The 23,140-nt window shown below is 44.6% G+C and overlaps 1 protein-coding gene across 2 annotated transcripts in view; it reads right to left on the bottom strand.

Annotated features, from left to right (window-relative positions):
- The window catches only part of LOC307122364 (uncharacterized protein), a 60,655-nt gene extending 39,933 nt beyond the window's left edge, over positions 1–20,722 (bottom strand). For both annotated transcript variants that reach the window (XM_079846355.1, XM_079846356.1), the window contains exons 1-3: positions 20,136–20,722; positions 17,414–17,495; positions 16,971–17,193 (exon numbers count right to left, since the gene is read on the bottom strand). In XM_079846355.1, coding sequence (XP_079702481.1) covers positions 16,971–17,193; positions 17,414–17,482 — 292 coding nt within the window. In that variant the 5' untranslated portion in view covers positions 17,483–17,495; positions 20,136–20,722. The remainder of the gene's footprint in view (positions 1–16,970; positions 17,194–17,413; positions 17,496–20,135) is intronic.
- Between the last annotated feature and the right edge of the window lie 2,418 nt (positions 20,723–23,140).

Raw genomic sequence — 23,140 nt, 5'->3', positions numbered from 1 at the left:
ACTTTACCAGTGGGGCACTCTGGAGGAACAGGAAAGCGCTGTGATCTTTCGAGGAGTTGTTCATCGAGGTCCCACTGGATGGGGTTGACAATCAATTTCGCTGGGAGAATGGTTTCTGGTTCTTCCATGATTTCCTCTGGGGCGTGAAGGCATGATAGGGCATCTGCTCTTGTGTTCTTTGACCCAGGGCGGTAGGAGATCTGGAAGTGAAACCGAGTGAAAAACAGAGCCCATCTAGCTTGGCGTGGGTTAAGTCTCTTGGCTTCCTTCAAGTATTGGAGGTTCCTGTGATCCGTAAGGACTATAAAGGGGTGTCTGGCCCCCTCCAACCAGTGCCTCCATTCTTCCAGAGCGAGTTTGACGGCTAGGAGTTCTCGGTTGCCGATGTCATAGTTACTCTCAGCGGTGGATAACTTCTTTGAAAAGAACGCACAGGGCATAGGTTTAGAGGAGTGTGTTGAGTATTGTGACAGGATGGCCCCCACTCCTGTAGTTGAAGCATCCACCTCGACGAAGAACACCTTCTCCGGATTTGGGTGATGAAGCAGTGGAGCAGTAGTGAATGCGGCTTTGAGGGTCTGGAAAGCATGCTCCGCGTCAGGGCTCCAGTTAAGGGTCTTTGGTTCCCCCTTCAGGAGAGATGTTAATGGCGCTGTTAACATCCTGTACCGGTCTATGAACCGCCGATAAAAATTTGCGAAGCCCAGGAATCTCTGTAGTTCCTTTATCGACTTGGGAGTGGGCCAGGAGGTGATGGCCGTGGTCTTGCGATCATCCATCTCAACTCCTCTCTCACTGAGATGGTAACCCAGGAATTCGACGGCGGTTTGATGGAACGTGCATTTCTCTGCCTTTAAAAACCAGGAAAACTCTCTGAGCCGTTGGAGGATCATTGAGATGTGACGCCGATGCTCAGCTGGATCTTCGGAGAAGATGAGAATGTCATCAATATAAACTAAAACAAAGTCATTTAGGAACTCTCAGAGCACCTCGTCCATAAAACTTTGGAATACAGAAGGGGCATTTACCAGACCATACGGCATCACAAGGTATTCGTAGTGCCCTGCGGGGGTAATGAATGCTGTCTTCCACTCATCCCCTTCTCGAATCCGGATCAAGTTGTATGCACTCCTTAAGTCAAGAAAGGTGAACATTTTGGCTTCTCGGAGTTGTTCGAGGGCAGATGGGACAAGAGGGAGTGGATAGCTGAATTTTACCGTGATTTTATTGAGTGCTCTAAGAATCTATACAGGGCCGCAAGCCTCCGTCCTTCTTGGGAACAAAGAAGAAGCTGGCGGCAGCTGGAGAGGTGGAAGGTCTAATGTATCCTTGTTGCAGAGCTTCTTCGACGTATTTATGCATGGCTGCTTGTTCAGGAATGGACAAGGAATAGATCCGGCCCTTGGGAATGGATTCACCTGGCACCAAATCAATGGCACAATCCCAAGGTCGATGTGGCGGTAGCTTGGAGGCTGCAACAGGATTGAACATATCTGCAAACGAAGAGTTGCACGGAGGAATGGTCACTGACAGGCTTTCTTTAGGGCTTTCAATGGAAGTGGAAGTCACTGAGGCAGGTTCTGATTGCTTATCTGTGGGTTGGGCGGAGAGGACGACGTTGGTTGACAGGCAGTTGCAACCCCAGTTTAGAATTTTACCAGATTTCCAATCTATGGTAGGTTGATGTCGGATGAGCCATGGGCGACCGAGGATTATGTCAGCCTGGCTATTCTTGAGAATGAACGGGTTAAACAGTTCCTGGTGGATGTCCTCAACACATAAGATAATAGGGGTTATTTGAGAGGTTACATACCCCTTGTTGATGACTTCGCCAGTTACGGCATGGATGGAGTATGGTTTGGATGTGTTGGTTCTCTGGAGTTGGAGTTTCTTGGATAGATCACCTGATATGAAATCGTCTGCCGACCCGGAGTCCACGATGGCAGCGACTGAAACATGGAAATCTTGAGACTTTAAAGTCACAGAGATCGTTAATGGGGCTGATACAGAGGGTTGGTTGATGACTGAACTCACCATTAACCGAGGAGGGCGAGGCGGGCATGTCTGTAGAAAGTGACCCTCATTCCCACAATACAGGCATAACTTTAAACCACGGCGACGGTTACGCTCAGCTTGAGACAGTCTGACAGACTTCGGCTCTGGGAGTGATTCAGCTCGATTCTGGTGGAGAACGGGGACTGACGATTGAACGTCTCTGTAACAGTTCTGTGATCTTTGATGAACTCGGAGAGCTTGCTGCATGAATTTTTCTAATCCCAGAGTGTCATCATAAATGGCGAGCTGGAGGCGGAATGTGGGGTTTAATCCTCTTCGATAGACTGTCAGGAGGGCACTTTCGTTCCACCCGCTTGCAGACGCTAGGGTTCGGAATTCAAGGGAGTACTCAAAAACGGATCTCTCACCTTGACATAACTGCAATAGTTGGTCGCTGACAGATGAATCTCGGCCCGCCATCCCTCCCCCATGACCGCCCCCCTAGACTTTTGTTAGTGGTGGCAGGGCTGTACAGTAATGCTACAAAAATAATCGGTCTGTGCGATTGAATATATTTACCCCTGTAGCACGTGTGCGATACAGTTTAGCATGTGAGAGAGAGATGGTTTGAGTGAAGGGAGAATTTGTTTTGTGCTCGTTAATCTAAGGCTGCACGATTGACTGAAATTAAACCAAAATCGAGATATGTCTTTGTGTAATTATGAAAATCGCTGCAATTTTTAAATAAATAAATATATGTGTTGATGATGCACAGCACTGTTCAGGGCGGATCGATCGGTTCACAATAAATGCTGCTCTATCTCTGCATGCACTGTGAGATGGTGTCATTGGCATTTTAGTTCGAAAAGGGGCACGGTTTGCATGAAAAATTGCTAATGTAAAAGCTGTCAATCGCGGACTCGGTGCGCACCGGGGTACCGAACCCGAGACTCTGAAGGAGGTCGCACTCGAACTGTCCCGCGATTCACGTGAATCACGTGAAACGGACTCGGTTGCGCATTTGTTCAGGAAGAAACGTAACCAGCATAAGTGTTTTAGCGTATTACAATGTATTTAGTTCAATAAAACACATGTAAGGGATGATGGTGTTGATGATTTACCTAGAATACGAGTGTATTCGCGCATATGCGTGCAATCAGGGCAACAAATGAACTTCATGCGACGCACATACAGTAAACCCAAGAGTCGTTTACTCAGCTGCGCATAATAGCACCAAATGAACAAAAACACAATATATTTACGGCAGTGTGTTTTCTATCATCCGCCGTGCACATTTTTGATGAGGTAAGATGAACAAGTGCACCAGGGTTCGATAGAATCAAGTTGAGTGTGAAACCAAATCGCGTTTTGGACATGACCACAGCAAACGTGCCCAGTGTTAAAGCCCTTAATGTGCATTAGAAAAAGCAACAACCTCTTCCCAAACTTATAATGAGAAGCGTTTACAAACCTGTTGTCCAACAAAAGAGAACATTTAATCGAGTGTTTGAAATAACCTACTTTTGTAATCTGACAGGCTTCAGATCACAGAATGAGGCAGAAATTATATTATTTTATAATTTTCTGTAGTACAGTGATAGATTCGCGGTGTAGAGACGTGTACAGTACTTTTTTCTTTCTCAGTGAATACATAAGATAAAATAAGACAAAAATTAAGACATTACAGTCACATTTTAATCATAATTTTATATTTTATTATAAAACCTTAGACCTTTCTAATGATTTATGTTTTCTGTAAAATATAATAATAAAAATAATAATAATAATTGTTATTATTATTTTTATTCTTAAATATTTGTATTGAATAGCATTTTTCAGACATGGTAACAGATGTTTTATACATGTGCTACAATTTTGTGGGCTGTGCTACAAAACTTTCAACCTCTGTAGCACCAGTGCTATGTGCAAAAAAAGTTAACGTACAGCCCTGGTGGTGGTTTGATTTTGTTTGGGCGTCTGGGGAACTGTCAGTGTGTTTTGGTGTTGTTTCATGTTCATGTTTTTTTATCGGTTTTATTTTGATAAACATGACAATATAACATTGCGACTACATGAAAAGAGGTTTTACTGTTATAAAAAACTGAAGGTTTTAGAATAAACACAATCATGGAACAGCTGTGTCGTCATGTGCAGTCTGGTGCAGCCGCTCTAGAGAAACTGCACTGGCTGTATTAGCCGACTGCTCTCGAATCGCTCTCGCGGTGCTATGATGCCATACGTCACTGTCATGTGGCATCGGCACTGCACCAAGTCGGACAAAATTTCTAACCGGCATGCACTGCTTCAAGTCAGCCGCCGATCGGTCTGTGCATCGCTGCATCAAGTCGAACAAGCCTATCCCAGATAGCATTGTGACATTGAGTCAATGTTGAAATTCCATCAGAATCATCAGTTTGGTTGAGGTTGAAATTTCAATGCTAAATAATATTGGATCAATGTTGATAATTCCATGCTAAAAAAAATGTTGGACCAATGTTGAAAATTCAATGCTAAATAATATTGGAACAATGTTGATAATTCCATGCTTTTCAGTGTTGAAAAGACAAACATTGAATCAATGTTGATTTTTGGTCAGCTTAATTCTCCACTGGTGAGGCGTACAGTCAATCTATCTGTCCCATCATTCAACATGTTAAAGCAAATCCAAAACAATTGGGTACATTTCTGTGAAATGTGAGCACATTCATTATCCTCAAGGGATGAATCTCCACCAACAAGTGTGTGGATTAACAAAGAACTCCTACCATAAATTGAACTCAATGGGATGAACCAGTTGATTATTATCAGTATTATTAATATTAATGTTTTAATTGTTTTAAAATCCCCTCCATCATGGAAAACATCTCCAATCCTCTAGTGTTTTTGGCTACAGCACATGCAGAGAGATATAATGACTGTCACAGAGTCTTTAATTCTTGTGGTCATCCAGTTATATAAATCATAGCCTGTTTTAAATTTATAAAATGAAGGCTATTATTATTATTTTAAAAATAATGTAGAATTTACATACATTTAATTATTTATCTAATGAATACAGGGTTAATAAAGAATTTTGAATATTTTCCCCTACCGATCAAATGCGCCACAATCCAATCCAGTAGGTGGCAGTAATGCACCTTCAGATCAAAGCGCAGTTTAACAGACTTCAAGCGCGAAAGAGACAGAGACAGGACAGCAACAGTGTTTTTTAGAGGTAAGTACAAAAAGATGAATACAATTCAGCTCAATCTTTATTTCTTATAACTTGTGAGCTTCTCCTGGGCGAGTCAGAGTGAACTGCGACGTTAATAAAGTCACGCGAATGCCCTCCGTACACAACCAACAGCCAGGATATTCTTTAATACATTGAATTTTAGTTTGTTTTTCCCCAAACCCTATCATATTTTTATTCATCTTTATTTCTTAAGCTGGGCATACACAGTCCGATTTTGAGCCGAATTCTGACTCTTGCAACTCGGCTCGGGCCGATTTTCAGCTTTGTTGTGCGTCGTTTGTTGTCAGGTGTTCATCTATGAGATGATTTTAATATAAAAATGATTAATCTGTGCGTGCAACGATTAAGATGTGCATTTGTGGATATGGTGCCGCACCAAGCGGCAACCTACCGCAGTTTCTCTTGAAGCCAATACAGAAGTGCCTTAAACTGCAATTCATCGACTGGCCGCTAGGGACAGGCTCCAGAAGGGAACAGAATCTGGCCAACTTTACAGCAGAATAAAGCATGTTTACAGTCTGGTACAAATTGTGCTTTTGGTCCATACGGCTCATTTTGCCCTTCATGACAACTGTGAGGGGGGTGAATTTTTTTATAATTCGTTTACATTATATAAAGCATTAAAGTTCTGCATAATCAAGGGCGTGGCCACTTCGAGTGACAGGTGGATAGCCATTTATCTGCTGTCTGTTAGTCATCGCGTCACTTAAGCTCCGCCCACGTCCCACCTTTTTGCCCATTTTATGTTATCCGGGAGTGACGCGCGATGACGCGTTGCCAAGATGGCAACGGCCATCTCGTCCATACTTTAGGCTTCAGAACGGCTCATCAGAATCCTATGGGTGACGTCACGGACACTACGTCCATATTTTTTTACAGTCTATGTGCCGCACATGCATTCATTGACTCGTTTGTGAGTTGATCCTATTTGATTCATTTGGATTTTGAGACAAACCTGGTGAAAAATCAATGTTAAATTTCAACATTGATTCAATTATATTTTAGTTGACGCATTAACATTGATTCAACGATGATTCAGTTTTGGTCTGCTATCTGGGATGTTCTCTCTCACGGCCGTTTCACACCGCGTGCGTGAGCAGCGCGTATTTTTTTCGGCGCCCATGTTAATCAATGAGTGCATTCACACCGGGAGCAGGAGCGTCGCGTGAGCAGCAGTGAAGCGGGGGTTTCGGCGCGGAGCCTATTTTTGCTGCTGCTGACGCTCAATTAAAGTGAAAGCACACTTTTAATGGACAAAATAAATATGATTTCACACAAAAGGTGCTCAAAATGCACACAAGAAACACGTGTAGTGTGTTTTAACAAGACTGAAGTGTGTCAGAAAATAAAATGAAAAATAAAAAGATATTTAGAGGATTTACCCATTTAAACCATTTTAATTATTCAGCGGGTTAAAGTATAGTATGTATGTATGTATGTATGTATGTATGTATGTATGTATGTATGTATATATATATATATATATATATATATATATATATATATATATATATATATATATATATATATATATATATATATATATATATATATATATATATATATATATATATATATATATAGACTACAAACATTATTTCATTATTTGCCGAAGAGCCGAAGAGAGCGCACGTCACACCTCTCTTCATCAGTCTGCACTGGCTGCCAATAGCTGCTCGCATCAAATTCAAGGCACTGGTGCTCGCCTTCAAAGCAACCACTGGCTCTGCACCAATATACCTAAACTCGCTTGTTCAGACTTACACACCCTCCAGAAACTTACGTTCTGCTAGTGAACGACGCCTTGTGGTGCCATACCAGAGAGGCATGAAATCGCTCTCACGGAGCTTTTCCTGGGCTGTTCCCACCTGGTGGAATGACCTGCCTATCTCAATTCGTGCGGCCGAGTCGGTAACCATTTTCAAAAAAACGCCTAAAGACCCATCTCTTCCAGCAGCACCTGACCAATCAAGAATAGCACTTATCATTCTATTCATTTTCTGTCTGTCCAATTTATTTAATAAAAAAAAAAAAAAAAAACTGTCGTTTGTTCTGAGCTAGATTAACTGAGACTTGTTACAGCACTTGCATATTGTTGCCCTTGACTGTTCTAGTTGCTTCTTTTGCTCTCATTTGTAAGTCGCTTTGGATAAAAGCGTCTGCTAAATGACTAAATGTAAATGTAATGTAAATGTAAATGTATTTGAGGCTACACAGACAGGTCTAGGCTCTAGCACTACCCAAATCAAACAAGAGTGTGCATTTTATTTTTGTCTGCGTAGTTTGCGGTTTTGTAAACGTATCAAAGTATGACTGAGACCACATGATCGCAGTTTTCTTGGTTGTGTTTATCGTTTACCATTTTACTTGCGAATGTTGCAGCCTACACCTCCCCATGTTAACAAAGTTTCAAGACTATCAAGTTTATAAATGACCACCTTCTAAAAACAAATATAGGCTAGTTGTCTTTATAAAGAAATGCTCATATATGATATAAGAGAGCATTATATGTAGCCTTGGAGCCGCTGCTGTGACGCTGTACAAACGCTTCCAGTGTGAATACTCTTGCGTGTCTGCAGCTGCAGTCACGGTGTAGTTACGCTGACGTGACGCTCACGCACTGCTCACGCTTGCAATGTGAAAGGGCCGTCAGGTTTCCTGGTTGTCATGTAATCCCCATGCCCTCATGTGTTCTTGTGTCATTTTGTCATTGGTTCATTGTTTAATCATTGTTCACAGGTGTACCTTGTCCAGTCATTAGTCTCAGTGTATTTAAAACCTCATGTTTGCCTTGGTCCTTGTCTGGTATTGTTGTTGTAACCCATTGGTGGTGAGTGTTTGTCAAGTCTAAAGCCCTATTCGCACGGGATTAGTATTATCTGGGGACCTCGTGTGATTTAGAAATTACTCCCCCACATATGAATTTTGCGTGGCGCATTTGTACGGGATAAGCAAGCCTGTGATTAGTGATGGCCAAATGAAGCGTTTCGAACCATTATTGCTTTCTGATACAATTGTGTCGAAAATGGTTCATTACTCGAAGCTTCATTCAGATAGAAATTGCAGCACCATCTCCTGGTGAAGTAAATGTAATGCAACAAAGCTGACAACCATAAAATGCAAGTAGGCTTATATGTTAACGCCCCGTTTATTACGTGTTTACCGAGGCGATCAAAGCTGAAACAGTGTTTGTGCTGTGAAACTCATTTAGGTGAATTTTACAGATACTGATGAATTTCATGTGTTCACCTTGATAATAAAACATTAAGCATGATGTGTGTGTGTGTAATTATTTCTTTAGACAAGGACAGAAGATCAGACCAGCTTAAAAAAAGTTGGAAACATCACAGAAATTCGAATGGTTTCTAATAAAATAGAACTCAGAACTCAGTATAACTTGTTAACTGGTGGGACTGATATTTTTGTACGTTGCAATGTGCTTGTGTAACTGGTTGTACTTGTATAATGTAGCAGAGGGTTTTTGAAGTTTCTGTCTTTGATGCGTGTTTTTATGTAACAATGTTCATATGTTCTCTAATTAATAATAAAAAAAATGTGGCAGAAGGTGACACTGAAATAAACTCAATCCACTCTCCTCAACAATAACGCCAATCCAATCACCGACTAGACTACTACAACCCACGGTGTTGCCATGGTTTGGCTTCACTTTTATAAGAAATTCAGCTGCCAGGTTTCAAACCTGTCAACACTGGATTTGGCTGTCAAAGCAGTCAGGTGGTTCACTACAGGAGTGAACCAGTGTGTTTGCTTCAGACGTCATTTTCACGTGACTAGTGACATAATGATACAAGCTCCGAGGCAGTGGTTCATGCAAGGACTGTTCGAGTTTGAAGCAAGCTTCAGAGCGTCGGTGTCAGACGCAACATCACTACCTGTGATTTTACTCGAATTTACTGATTTATCTCCCGGATATGATGTCAAGACTTTTTAATGTTTTATCGTTATAGATATAGCTGTATGAAATTATAAACAGTCGTATCGATATCATTTTGATTGTTTTATAGTAATCAAAATAATTTAGTTCCCTTTCGTTCAGTCACTACGACGTACGTTAGTGACTAACGAATGGGGGTTTCGCTTAGAAGCCAATCATCTTCTTCGTATTCAACAGCGCCCAATGGCAGTGCCAATGCCATGGGCATGCGGAATTTGCATGCGTAACTCCGCCCCACCTCGTGGGTATATCAGGAAGTACGCTGGCAATATCGCATTATGTTTCTGCTTTGGAGCCAAGAGGATCTCTTCACTCCTACAAGCCTGATCTGAGTCTTCGACAGCTTTCGAGACGAGCAGCTTTCCAGAGGCGTTGGTGTTACGGCGCGTTCCAGTGATCATCATACAGCCTGCCTGCTGATCTGCGCAGTGGTCTGCTAGACAGCTGGTGTGTGGTCCCTGGGCGCTTCGGCGTTCTCTGCGAGGCTTTCCTCTCATAAAAGAGCTTACACGTGACGCGTCCTTTTCAGGATGTCTCGTCCGTGTACTTCTGGGTGTGGTCGGTTGCTTTCCTCCTCTGATGGGCACGAACACTGTCTGGTATGTTTGGGCTTTCAGCATGCTCAGACAGCGTTCGTGGATGCGTCATGTTCTCACTGCGGGAACATGACCATCGCAGTGTTGCGGTCAAGACTCCATGACCTTCGTACTGAAGTGAGAGTCCCCTCTACCACACCCCGATCTACTGAGTCCCAGAGGCCCAGTACTTCGGCTGGTGGTCAGGGTGACTTGACGGTTACGGTGTGGAACAAAGCCCCGACGCTCATGCCTCGGGCCACACCCCCGTCTTGCACATTGCAACTCGCGAGCGTTCAGATGCAGATCGCGGGGCCGGCTCCGGCCCCCCCGCGCATCTCATTTGGCGCTCCGGAGGAGGATGCGATGTCGATCACCGCATCACAAGGTGGGCTCGAGTCCTCTGGAGATGATGACTCGGCTGTGCTGCCGCCTTCGGGCGTGCCAGCATTGCCCGAGTCAGATCCAGAGCTGACAGCCATGTTGTCTCGGGCAGCCGCGAGTTTAGGGATCGAGTGGAACCCTCCACCCTGTCCCGAACGCTCAAGGCTCGATGATTGGTTTTTGGGGGCTCGCGCTGACACCCGTCAGTCCTTGCCCTCAATACCTTTCTTTCCCGAGCTGCATGAGGAACTCACGCGGTCCTGGAAGTCCCCGTTGTCTTCCCGCGACCGTTCGGTGGCTTCCTCCGCCTTCTCCGTCCTCGATGGGGCGGCAGCTAAAGGGTACACTGGGATCCCTCCAGTTGAACGTTCTGTTGCGATGCAACTGTGTCCTCAGAGCGCTTCAACCTGGCGTGGTGATCCTAAGCACCCCTCCAAAGCCTGTCGGTTCACATCAACCTTGGTGTCGAAATCGCACAGAGCCGCAGGGCAGGCTGCCGCTTCGCTGCATGCCATGGCGATCCTCCAGGTCTACCAGGCCAGGATCCTCAAGGACATGCACGAGGGTGGAGTTGATCCGGGGCTCTTAAATGAGCTGCGTGCCGCCACCGACCTCGCTCTCCGGGCGACGAAGGTGACCGCACGCTCCCTGGGTCAAGTGATGTCCACAAATGTGGTCCAGGAGCGTCACCTGTGGCTGAACCTGGCCGATATGCGGGACACCGAGCGGACCCGGTTCCTCGATGCCCCCATATCCCAGGCCGGCCTCTTCGGCGGGGCGGTTGAGGACTTTGCCCAACAGTTCTCAATCGCCCAGAAGCAGACTGAGGCTATCAAGCACGTACTGCCCCGGCGGCCAGCTGCTGCCTCCACCCAGCCGCCGGCACAGTCGCCTCAGTCTGCTCCACGCCGAGGACGCCCTCCTAAGGCTCCCGCCCCTCCCACCCGGTCCAAGCAGCAGCCTTCACCCGGGCCGGGTCGCGGAGGAAGCCGTAGGAAGGCGTCCAAGACCCTCAGGCCGCCCCGCGCCCCGCTAAACGCCAGGCCAAGCGGCGCTCTTGAGACGGACGGCTCAGGGATGGGAAATTCTTTCGAGGAGATGGTAGCAGGACCACTCCTTCCCCCGGTGGAGGGCCGGGGGAGAATCCTTTGTTCAGCTGCTGGCCCCCGGGTCAGCAGCACCCTATGTTGGTCAAAGAAAGAATTAACACTCCCATCCCTGAGCCCCCAGAGTCCGGTGATGACGGTGCGCGCCACCCACGGGTCCCGCCACTCGCATCCCACTCTGTCGCCAGCCTCCTGGCAGAGCAGACCCCAGTGGAACGTGCGTCCTTCCCTGGTCTCCTCTGTCAGGACGCAGCTGTCAACCGTGCCCCCGCACCGGGACGCCCCACAGCCTCCCATGTCCGGGCCGGTGACGCTGCATCGCTGCAAGCCCACACCGGGCACGTCTGTACACCGTATGACCCCGCTGGTGCAGTTTCTGGATGTCTGGCTTCAGCTTCCAGGGCTGTCCCGCTGGGTCGAGCGGACCGTCAGGCGCGGCTACGCGATTCAGTTCGCGCAGGTTCCTCCCTGCTTCCGGGGAGTCCGTTCCACTATGATCGGGGCCAACGCCCCCGTCATGCGAGCGGAGATTGCCACCCTACTGGCGAAGGGTGCGATCGAACCTGTCCCTCCAGCCGAGATGAATTGCGGGTTTTACAGCCCGTACTTCATTGTACCCAAAAAGACCGGTGGGCTACGGCCAATCCTGGACCTGCGCGTCTTGAACCGTTACCTTCACCGGTTTCCGTTCAAGATGTTGACAGCGAAACGCCTTTTCGAATGCGTTCGTCCACACGATTGGTTTGCAGCGATCGACCTGAAGGACGCCTACTTCCATGTCTCCATTTTGCCTCGACACAGACCGTTCCTACGGTTTGCTTTCGAGGGGCGGGCATATCAGTACGCGGTTCTACCATTCGGGCTATCTCTGTCCCCTCGCGTCTTTACGAAGATTGCCGAGGCAGCCCTTGCGCCCCTTCGGCAGCACGGGGTCCGCATCCTGAACTACCTCGACGACTGGCTCATACTGGGTCCCTCTCGAGAGCAGGTTTGCGGACACAGAGATCTGGTGCTCCATCACCTAGCCCGTCTGGGCCTTCGGGTCAACTGGGAGAAGAGCAAACTTTGCCCCGCGCAGAGGATCTCTTTTCTCGGTATGGATATCGACTCGGTCGCCATGTGCGCGCAGCTTTCGAGCGAGCGCGCGCAGTCTCTGCTGACTTCCCTTCGACAACTCGAGGGCAAGAGTGCGGTTCCACTGAAACATTTTCAGAGGCTCCTGGGGCATATGGCATCTGCAGCCGCGGTAACGCCGCTCGGATTGCTTCATATGAGACCGCTTCAGCACTGGCTACGCGATCGAGTCCCGAGATGGGCATGGCGGTCTGGCACGCTCCGGGTCCCAGTGACCCGGGCCTGCTTACAGACACTCACCCCGTGGTCGAACCTCAGTTTTCTACGGACCGGAGTGTCCTTAGAACGAGCTTCCCGGCATGTTGTTGTGACAACAGATGCATCATCCACGGGCTGGGGTGCCATGTGCAATGGACAAGCAGCCGCGGGCTCCTGGACAGGACCCCAGCGCCTTCTGCATGTCAATTGCCTCGAGTTACTGGCAGTACGGTTCGCCCTGCACCGCTTCCGAGCGTTGCTGAGGGGTCAACATGTGCTAGTCAGGACAGACAACACGGCCGTAGTAGCGTACATCAACCACCAGGGCGGTCTACGCTCCCACCGTATGTCTCAACTCGCCCGCCATCTCGTTTTGTGGAGTCAGAAGCGCCTGAGGTCCCTTCGTGCTGTCCACATCCCTGGAGACCTGAACTGTGCAGCCGACGAGCTCTCACGGTTTCAGCCTCTCCCCGGAGAGTGGAGACTCCACCCCCAGACGATCCATCTGATATGGGAACGGTTCGGCGACGCACAGGTAGATCTGTTTGCCTCCCAGGACTCTTCCCATTGCTCCCTGTATTATTCCCTGACCGAGGGCACCCTCAGCACGGATGCACTGGCGCACAGCTGGCCGTCAGGGCTACGCAAGTATGCGTTTCCCCCAGTGAGCCTTCTTGCACGGGTACTGTGCAAGATCAGGGAGGACAAGGAGCAGGTCATGTTGGTCGCCCCGCTTTGGCACGGCCAGACCTGGTTCCCAGAACTCTTACTCCTTGCGACAGCCCCTCCCTGGCCTATTCCTCTGAGACCGGACCTCCTGACTCAGAGACGGGGCACCTTTTGGCACCCGCGTCCAGCGTTCTGGAAGCTCCACGTGTGGCTTCTGGACGGGACACGGTAGGTTTGAGTAGCCTTCCACCTGCGGTGGTCGCTACCATCACTTCCGCTAGAGCTGAGTCTACGCGACGTCTCTATGCGTTGAAGTGGAACCTCTTCATCACATGGTGCTCTTCCCGCCAAGAAGACCCCTGGAAATGCCCGATCGGGTCCGTGCTATCGTTTCTCCAGGAGGGGGTGGAGCGAAGGCTGTCTCCCTCCACCCTAAAAGTGTACATGGCCGCAATATCTGCCTACCACGATCTCCTGGGAGACAAAAAGGTAAGTCAGCACGACCTGATCATCAGGTTCCTGAGGGGGGCGAGGAGACTGAATCCTCTCGTTCCCTCTTGGGACCTCTCAGTAGTCTTAAGTGCTCTGCAGAGGCCTCCCTTTGAGCCTTTGCGGTCGGCCGAGATTAAGTTCTTGTCTATGAAGACGGCTCTGCTGACCGCATTGGCCTCGCTTAAGAGGGTCGGGGACCTGCAAGCATTTTCGGTTGACGAAGCGTGCCTTGAGTTCGGGCCGGCTAACTCTCACGTGATCCTGAGACCCCGGCCCGGATATGTGCCCAAGGTTCCTACCACTCCGTTCCGAGATCAGGTGGTGAACCTGCAAGCGCTGCCTTTGGAGGAGGCAGACCCAGCCTTGGCATTGCTCTGTCCAGTACGCGCTCTCCGCGCTTACGTAGACATGACGCAGTGTTTCAGGACCTCAGACCAGCTCTTTGTCTGTTATGGTGGAGAGCGGAAGGGAAGCGCTCTCTCAAAGCAGAGGTTGTCTCACTGGATAGTGGACACCATTGTTTTGGCATACAGGCAGCAAGGCCGACCATGTCCCCTTGGTGTGAGGGCACACTCCACCCGGAGTGTGGCCTCCTCTTGGGCTCTAGCGCATGGCGCCTCGCTAACAGACATCTGCAGAGCTGCAGGCTGGGCGACACCCAACACATTCGCCAGATTCTACAATCTCCGAGTGGAGCCAGTGTCCGACTATGTACTCGCCCCTACGGGTGGCCGGTAATGGGCCAGGCTCAGGTGTCTTCGCTTGCTCGCCATTCCACTCCAAGGACTGGATACGTGCGATATTTTCCTCAGGTGAGCTCCCCGAGAGCCCTGAGCTCCTCCAGCACTGCTTACGCCGACATCAGTTCAGTCTGCCCTTTCGAGCCCAGACCCTCATGTCCGGCCAGGTGCTCCGTGTGCATGGTTCCCCTCCGGCGACCCCCACACGAGTATTCCCACCGTAAGCCTCCTCAGTGAGCAGGTGTCTTTCCCTTGGCAAGTCCCTGCCACCCCTAGGGTTAAAAATCCACCTTCGGCTGGTACCCTAGAGATCTTCCATATGCAGCCCTCAGCGGGTCATATGTGTATTCTCTAAGTCCTCCCTACGGTAGGCATCTTGGCATTCCCTCACTGGGATATGCTTCCCAGTGTACCTTGGTAATCCTGTGATAAGTGGGAGTCCTACGGCCTTAACTGGCAGGTCTCACACTTACGCAGGGCACTGGATGACAGTTGAGTGGCGTTGTTGAATAGGATCCCCCATTCGTTAGTCACTAACGTACGTCGTAGTGACTGAACGAAAGGGAACGTCTCGGTTACGTATGTAACCCTCGTTCCCTGAGGAGGGAACGGAGACGTACGTTTCCTTTGCCACGTCAGCTGTGCTGCCTGGAACGCGGAGTTCAGTCTTGGCTCCTGCAGCAGTAACATAATGCGATATTGCCAGCGTACTTCCTGATATACCCACGAGGTGGGGCGGAGTTACGCATGCAAATTCCGCATGCCCATGGCATTGGCACTGCCATTGGGCGCTGTTGAATACGAAGAAGATGATTGGCTTCTAAGCGAAACCCCCATTCGTTAGTCACTAACGTACGTCTCCGTTCCCTCCTCAGGGAACGAGGGTTTCATACGTAACCGAGACGTTCAGTTAGACAACAGACGCTACCTAGATTTTTGACATTCTCTGCAATTATTACAAATCACCAGAGGTCCCCAGATAATACTAATCCCATGCGAATAGGGCTTAAGTCTGTCTTCAAGTCTGTTCATGCCAAGTGCAGTCAAGCCAAGTCTTTTGTTTATTGTTTTGCCAAGCAAGTCTTTTATGTTTTGTATTTTGAAAAAAAAACTGCACTTGGGTTCTGCAACTTGCCTCCAGTGGACTAATATTGTTACAGCACTTCAATCAATTCCACACTCTACGTTTTTGGTTTGCTTCTTGTTTATTAAATCCAGGCAACTGGCTGATGAAACATTGATTAAAATTAAGATACGATTTATACAAAACAAAATTCAGTTTAAAGAAAGTCTTTCTACCAAACTTTAACGAAGTTGTCAAAATCATGTCTGATCCATGTCTCCTGACATATTGCGCATCTTACTTATGCTGTTCACTTTTAATAATCAACAGATGAAATTTAAAAATAATATTATAGGCTAATATTTAAAAATAAATATGAAACTAAATAGGCACGTTTTCTTTAACCCTCTTGTCGACGAATGTGCCAGTGTGTTCTGATGGATTTTTTCCTAATGACAGCAGAAGTAACTTGGCCATACAAATACAGTAAGTGAAATCATTATAATTTACTGCCTGCACCGTCTGTGTTACACACAAAATTCACCTTACCAAAATTCATCATGAAATATCCTATTGGTAGGCACATTATTTTTCAAATAACATTAACAACCGAATAAAGTTAAATATACACAATAAATAAATAGTTGTGTAGCCTACACATGATCTCCTGATTGCAGAGCTAGCGCAATAAATTGTTTACAATACACATAAAATATTGATCCGCTTTACACTCATGTGTAAATAGATTTTCAATGTCTGTATTACCATATCAAATATTTGTATCTAATACTTTTTTATTTATATTTTATTGTAGATGTTTTCTCACAACCACACAATTACTTGCGGTTAATAATTTGCTGACACTGAAAATTATGTTAATCCAATTTTATAATGCAACATACTATAATAATATATAAGCACATTAACAATCAGCCGAAGACAAATAACTTCAAAGTGTTTACGAGCAATTAAGTCTGGCCTATAGATTCCGAATGTTGTTCCGTGCACCACCTGGTGGATATTCTGTGAAGCACAACATATTTATTTAAATTCTAAAAAACATGCTGACAGGATTCAGTGGCAATCCGCAGAACGAAATGCGGAATGCTGTGGGAAAAAAAAGTGAATTCTTAATGGCCACATATGTAGGCCTCCTCGCCCAACATCAATCCCTGACCTCACTAATGCTCTTGTAGTTGAATCAACACAAATCCCCACAGCCACGCTCCAAAATCTACTGGAAAGCCTTCCCAGAGGAGTGGAGCTTTGTTGTAACAGCAAAGGCTTTATTATAAATGTATTTATTTAAAAAAATTTATCTGGAAAGGGACGTTCAGCAAGCACATATGGATGTGATGGTCAGGGGTGAACATACTTTTGGCTGTATAGTGTAATGCAGAACTGATATGTTTGCAGAAACTTACCGTAGTTGGGACAGTAATGAGTGCCACCCTCAGAGGTGCAGTGCATCTGAATTTTGGAACGGTCGTAGGTTTCTCTTAAGATAAAAGAGGGGTTGCTTTTATGGGTGTTAAACTCGTACTTAAAACTATCCCATGAGTGATTTTCATATCTGACATAGATGTAGCGATGGATTAACTGCTTCTCTTCATAAGATTCTGTGCAGCCAGGACTGATGCGTGTAAACTGGGGAACAGAATTATACATCAGTTTCCATCAAAAAAGCAGTCAAAAAAATAATATGTAAAGAACAGTATGACATTGTTGTGAGATATGTCATTCTCTCAGTTATTATCTGGCTAATCAGAGGGCATGTTAAATAGGGAAAAAAATAACTATGAAGCAGTATTTAGAATATAGAATTGCATAAATAATCTGGTGTAGTGAATGCATAAAGATTCCTTACCCCTCCGTCCTGGCTGCGAAAGTACCAGGTATAAGGAGTCCCATTGATGACTGAAACCTTGGCACCCATTATTCAGGATATTCTGTTACAGTAAAACATTGGTCAGTATTTAATAGCTATGCATAGTAATATTAAAAAACAAAACTTAAATTGCATGAATTATAAATGAAGTAAAAAAAAAAAAAAAAAAAAAACAGAACCTGATTTTATTCCTGTGCAAAAAAGTCCATAGCTGTGAGAAAAGTGAAGTATCTCATGCAATCTGCTGCTCTTTATAAGTTGTCCATCAGAATGGGACGACAGAAGGGGGCTGAGTTTAGCACTATTTAAGATATAAAGTATATAAGATATAATCATATCATAAATGGTCCTAAATACGAACAAATTACAAAACAAACTTAAAGGGATAGTTCACCCAAAAATCAAAAATTAGCCCATAATTTACTCACCCTCAAGTCATCCTAGGTGTATATGACATTCTTCTTTCAGATGAATAAAATAGAATTATATTACAAAAGTCCAGGCTAATCCAAGCTTTAGAATTGGATTCATAGTTGCTCTGTTTTTGAAGTCCATAAAAAGTGCATCTGCCTGTCATATAACTGCTCCACGCGGCTCTGGGGTGTTAATAAAGGCCTTCTGAAGCGAATCGATGCGTTTGTGTAAGAAAAATATCCATATTTAAAACTTTATCAAGTAAACTTTCGGCCGACCACCTTCCATGTTCAATTTATGGAAACATTTTTGAAAGTTCCCCTGCCGATCGAAAGACTAATGCGACCAGGTCCGCTCGTAATGACGTCACGAACACATCTGGAGTTTCACTTTCAACATTCAACCCACAGAAGGTGGTGGGCCAAAAGTTTACTTGATAAAGTATTAAATATAAATATTTTTCTTACACAAACTGAAGATTCGCTTCAGAAGGCCTTTATTAACACCCCGGAGCCGCGTGGAGCAGTTATTTGACATGATTCGGATCGCGTGTCAAACTGCTGAAATCACGTGACTTTGGCGATTCAACCGCTGAATCGACTCACTGATTCATAACGCTTCAAAGCTTCATGATGCAATGTTTTGAAATCGGTCATCACTATATAAGTCGTTATTTAGGTTTTTTTTGCACACAAAAACTATTCTCGCCGCTTCATAAAGTTATTGTAGAACCTGCACTTTAGTGAGATGGACTTTGTAACGACGTCTTTAGTGCCTTTTATGGGTCTTGAGAGTGTAAAGTGCATTGAGCCAATGGAGGCCTTTCAGAGCCATCGGATTTCAACTAAAATATCTTCATATTTGCATAGTCCCTGTCTGTTGAAGATGTTGCTGTTCATGTTTGTTTTCCCAGGACATTTTACAAATCCAGACCAGACAATGTTCTACGGCCATGTCTGGAATAAAGAGTTGCCTATCCATGTCACACAGTGAGATTTAAGATTTTGGCCATATACCTATCCAAGTCACAGACATTATCAACGTCAGTAGGCTATACTTATTATATTTCGACCACAAGGTGTCACTGTGGCCTTACCTATGTCTGAGGTAAACCACTCCCTCCTCATTACCCTACACACAAAGAAATGTAGGAAGAAATAAATGTAGAAATGAATAAATGTGGAAATAAATAAAAATAGATATGTATAAATAAATAAATATGGAAAAAAATATATACATAAATAAGGAAATAAATGTATAAATAATTATTTGTTTATTTATTTTCGCTTTCCTATGTATATTTATTTATATATTAATTTATTTATTTTTGCTTTTTTACATTTAATTGTATATTTATTTATTTTAAATATTGGCAGCTTTGGAATTCCAAACTCCAGGACCAACGGTGCCTATCCCTGATCTATAAGACATATTTTTAGTGTATTTTATTTTTAGATTCTTTTTTTAAACAATAACTAATATCAAATTAATATCCATGTGTAAAAAGTCTGTTTTTCATAAAACTACAATTTTTGCCTCTGAGATTAAGTTTAATGCCTCAGTTACACTGAGTACGATATATGTGTGACGTCATTATCGCGAGACTACCTGATGGTTGAAAAACCTTGTGTGTGAAAAACATGAAGCTTGAGTAAACAGTGATCGAAGCTACACCTGTCTCTTCTCTTTATTACATATAAAGCTAGAAAACCTGCCAAAGGGCAAATACAACACCCCTCACATGTTACAATGTACCCCACCTATGGGGCATGTTGTCATATTTCATATAGTATACACTGTATTAATGAAACAAAATCACATAATTGTACTCTCCCCTACATTTCTGAAATACATAACGTGGACACAGTCTCCTCTGATAACAGATCACTCTAATTTGTAATGTAGACGTATGCATTTTCATTAAAGCTGCTTTGAAGCGATATGTATTATGAAAAGCACTATACAAATAAATGTGAATTGAAAATGAAATTCATAGTTTTATTCATATTATAATATATTTGTACTTCTTACCGTCTTTATCTCTCAGTATATGTATATTGTGTAAACATTTTGCACGATTGTCTCAACATCATAATTGAATGTTGGACATAATTGGACTCAACATTTTTCATGCAACTCATTTCATGTTATTCATACATCTTTTTATTTTATAGTTTTACATGTTCCTCAGTAAATGATCTGAACAATGACTTCCTGTTGTCAAGATTTGTTATTGAGTAGAATTGTTTAGCTTGCTGGCTACAGAGTTCCAGCATAAAGTTCATACCTGTTTCTCTGTCCTCTGAGCTGCAGCTGATACAGTGTCGTGGTTTTTATGTTCCTCCATACACAGCACACATATACACGTCTGATCGGTGCAGCAGAAAACCTCAAGGAGCTTGTTGTGTTTCGGGCAGATCATCTAGTTGCATCCGTCACTTTGTGTAGCTTACGTGAGTGATAGTCCTTGAAATGAGTTTGACAGTAAGAGTTCAGACACACCAGACAGGACTTGACGGCTTTGTGTTTTCTTCCAGTACAGACGTCACACTGCACATCTCCTGCTCCAGCGTAACACTCAGCAGGAAGTTTAGTCTTCTTCAGTTTCTCCACCACTTCAGGCAGAATGGTGTTTTTAGCTAAAGTCTTGGACTGAAGGTCTGTCTGCACTGAGGGCAGCTGTAGACTCTCTTCTGATCCTCCTGATCCCAGCAGTCTGTAATACAGCTCTTACAGTAACTGTGCCCGCAGGGAATGGGGAATTAACTCATTCTGATCCACTGAAATTCTGGCTTCTGCCATTTTACTGCATGAATTCAGAGACACAAACACACAACAGCTCAACTACACTTCAGCTTCTCTTTCCCTGAAGTCATGTGATTCCTGTTTCCTGGTTCTGTGTTTAAGTGACGTGTGTAAAAAATCTAAAGTCTACAAGTCTAAAGGTCACAGAAAATGACTCAAACAATATGAGTCACAGAGAAGCAAGACAACATCCTTAAAAAGTGCAGTAATACTGCATCCTAATTACTTTAACTTTGTGAATCATGAAATATTAAGTTATTTAAATTATAGTATGATTAATGCTGTCTTTTTTTACTAAGATGGATGGGTTTACATATTTTCACATATTTCACTAATGTTTGGAGTGTCTGATTATCGACTCTTCAGTTCCCTGAGAGAAGGGAAGCTAGTATTACATAGCATTCGCTAGGGGGACTCCTCGAAGAATTGAAGCAAAATGTTATCCTTCAAAATGTATCTATGTAAAACGCAGTGCAGCTGCACAGCAGACCTAGCAGAGCGTATATGCGCGTTGTCTCAAGCCCAACTTGTGAGAATGACGTTGGCCAACAAATAAGACTTTCCTTTGTTCCACAGACTTAACCCGCAGGAGGACCACAAGACCCCTTTTGAACCCCGCATAAATTAACGAGATTACGGGCGCTAAAAGCGTATTGACAGCCCATTACCAACAAGAGACGTTAGACAGCGATCATGCATCTTTCCCCTCCTTCCCCGTACCCACACATCCCAGAGACTCTTTGATCCTCACACACAGACTTCTCAGAAACACAGACACAAGGACTAAAGACTAAATCCCTGATTCAATAACATGAATTAATCCAAAATCAGGACTCGGTGCATATTCCGTGTTTTATGTAAGCCCATATATTCTTCTATATGTTTCTTTTATATATATATGTAGTCTAGGTATCAGGGAAATCCCTAGAAATCTCCTGACAACGTGTATCGATATGGTATGTGTGTTTTATATAACCTGTGTAGGTTTGCTATGAGACGGATCTTCGATGCATATGAATCTTTATTATCTGCTAATCCAGTCATGAGAAGTGTATGCTGTTTGATAATAATTTAATAATTTATAATAATAATTTATTATAATAAAAAAATTATTAATTAATTAATTATAATAATGTATTATATTAATTTCCATAATTTTGATGCAAGGTACATTTGTGTAGATTGCACCATAACCACACTAGGAAGTTGGTTGCTAAAAAAGTGTTTCACTAAACTCGCAAAGAAAGCCAGCACACATCACAGAAATACCACACTAATGATATGCGAGAACCGATATCTGATTGGCTGGGACACCTCCAGGGACAGACCAGAGAGACATGTTTAAAACTTCAGGATCAACAGTTGGCTTTGCTTCTTGCTTTCGCTTTTTTGCCATGTGTTTGCAGTGACCCTCGCTACCACTTGTGCTTGCCTTGCCATCTGACTGCCTGCATGTTTCACTAACACTCAGAGCTACCAAGAGCTCTTTCCGAACTCATCAACTTCTTTGAACCTCACCGACAAGACTTTCTAGAGTGAGCGCATCCAGCGACTGCGTACCGAGACGCAGAGAAAGCCGTTGCATAGCAACGCCAACGCCTAACTCAAGCAACCAGGAACCGGAGCACAAGGCTCCTCCCGGCCAAGCCAACCATCCACTCAACGGCAGGAGCGGTGTCCTCCGAACGCATCAACAACCGCCCGCCAGCCAATCAGCGCCGCAGCACCTCCATCACAAGAAGAGCCCGCGCTCCCAGGAGCTTTCAAACGCAAGTACAACTCCATTCTGGCTGAGCTGGTGAAAATCGTGTCGAGCAGACAAACTAAGATTGTAATGCTGTACTGATTCTCTCAGGTTGCGGTTAAGAAATAGCTTCTAACGCTAGACTTTGGGACTCCATTCTTTCAATAATATAACATTTTCCTGCAAACTGTATGAATGAGTACGTGTGTGTGTGTTTTCGTTATATTAGTTTGTATGTTTAGAATAGCTCAATAAAGCCTTGTTTACCTTTTCATCTATTCAAGTGTCTCTGGCTTTGTGCTCATAAGTTATTGCCTTAAACTGTTCGATTTTGTTACCGTGCTCATATCAATGAACATAAAATTAATGATATTATTACCGTTGGCCATGGAGTAATATCCCGACCAGAATTGATAAAATACTCGATATTGACGTATCGCTGGACGAATAGTTGATAAGGTGTTAAATATTAATTCTGGATTATTTATACGTAATTTTGTTCTTTTAATGGTAATTCAATTCCCCGTTGAATTATTCGATCTGATTCAGTTCTTACACCTGAGAGACCTTCATCTGGTCGCTTTTTGAAGTCAGCATAAATGTATACTTTGCTGCCTTTGATATCCCACAATCCTGTGCATGTTCGTCCAAGGAGAAGTTGGAGTTCAGGAAAAATGGTGTCGGAGAAAGCGACTGAAGCACAGTTTTTGTACAAATGTAAGTTTTATTTTCACTTTCGACAC

This window comes from Gobio gobio (genome assembly GCF_949357685.1).
Source record: "Gobio gobio genome assembly, contig: scaffold_125, whole genome shotgun sequence".
NCBI classification, from domain to species: Eukaryota; Metazoa; Chordata; class Actinopteri; order Cypriniformes; family Gobionidae; genus Gobio; species Gobio gobio.
This window is presented reverse-complemented; position numbering and strand designations above follow the sequence as displayed.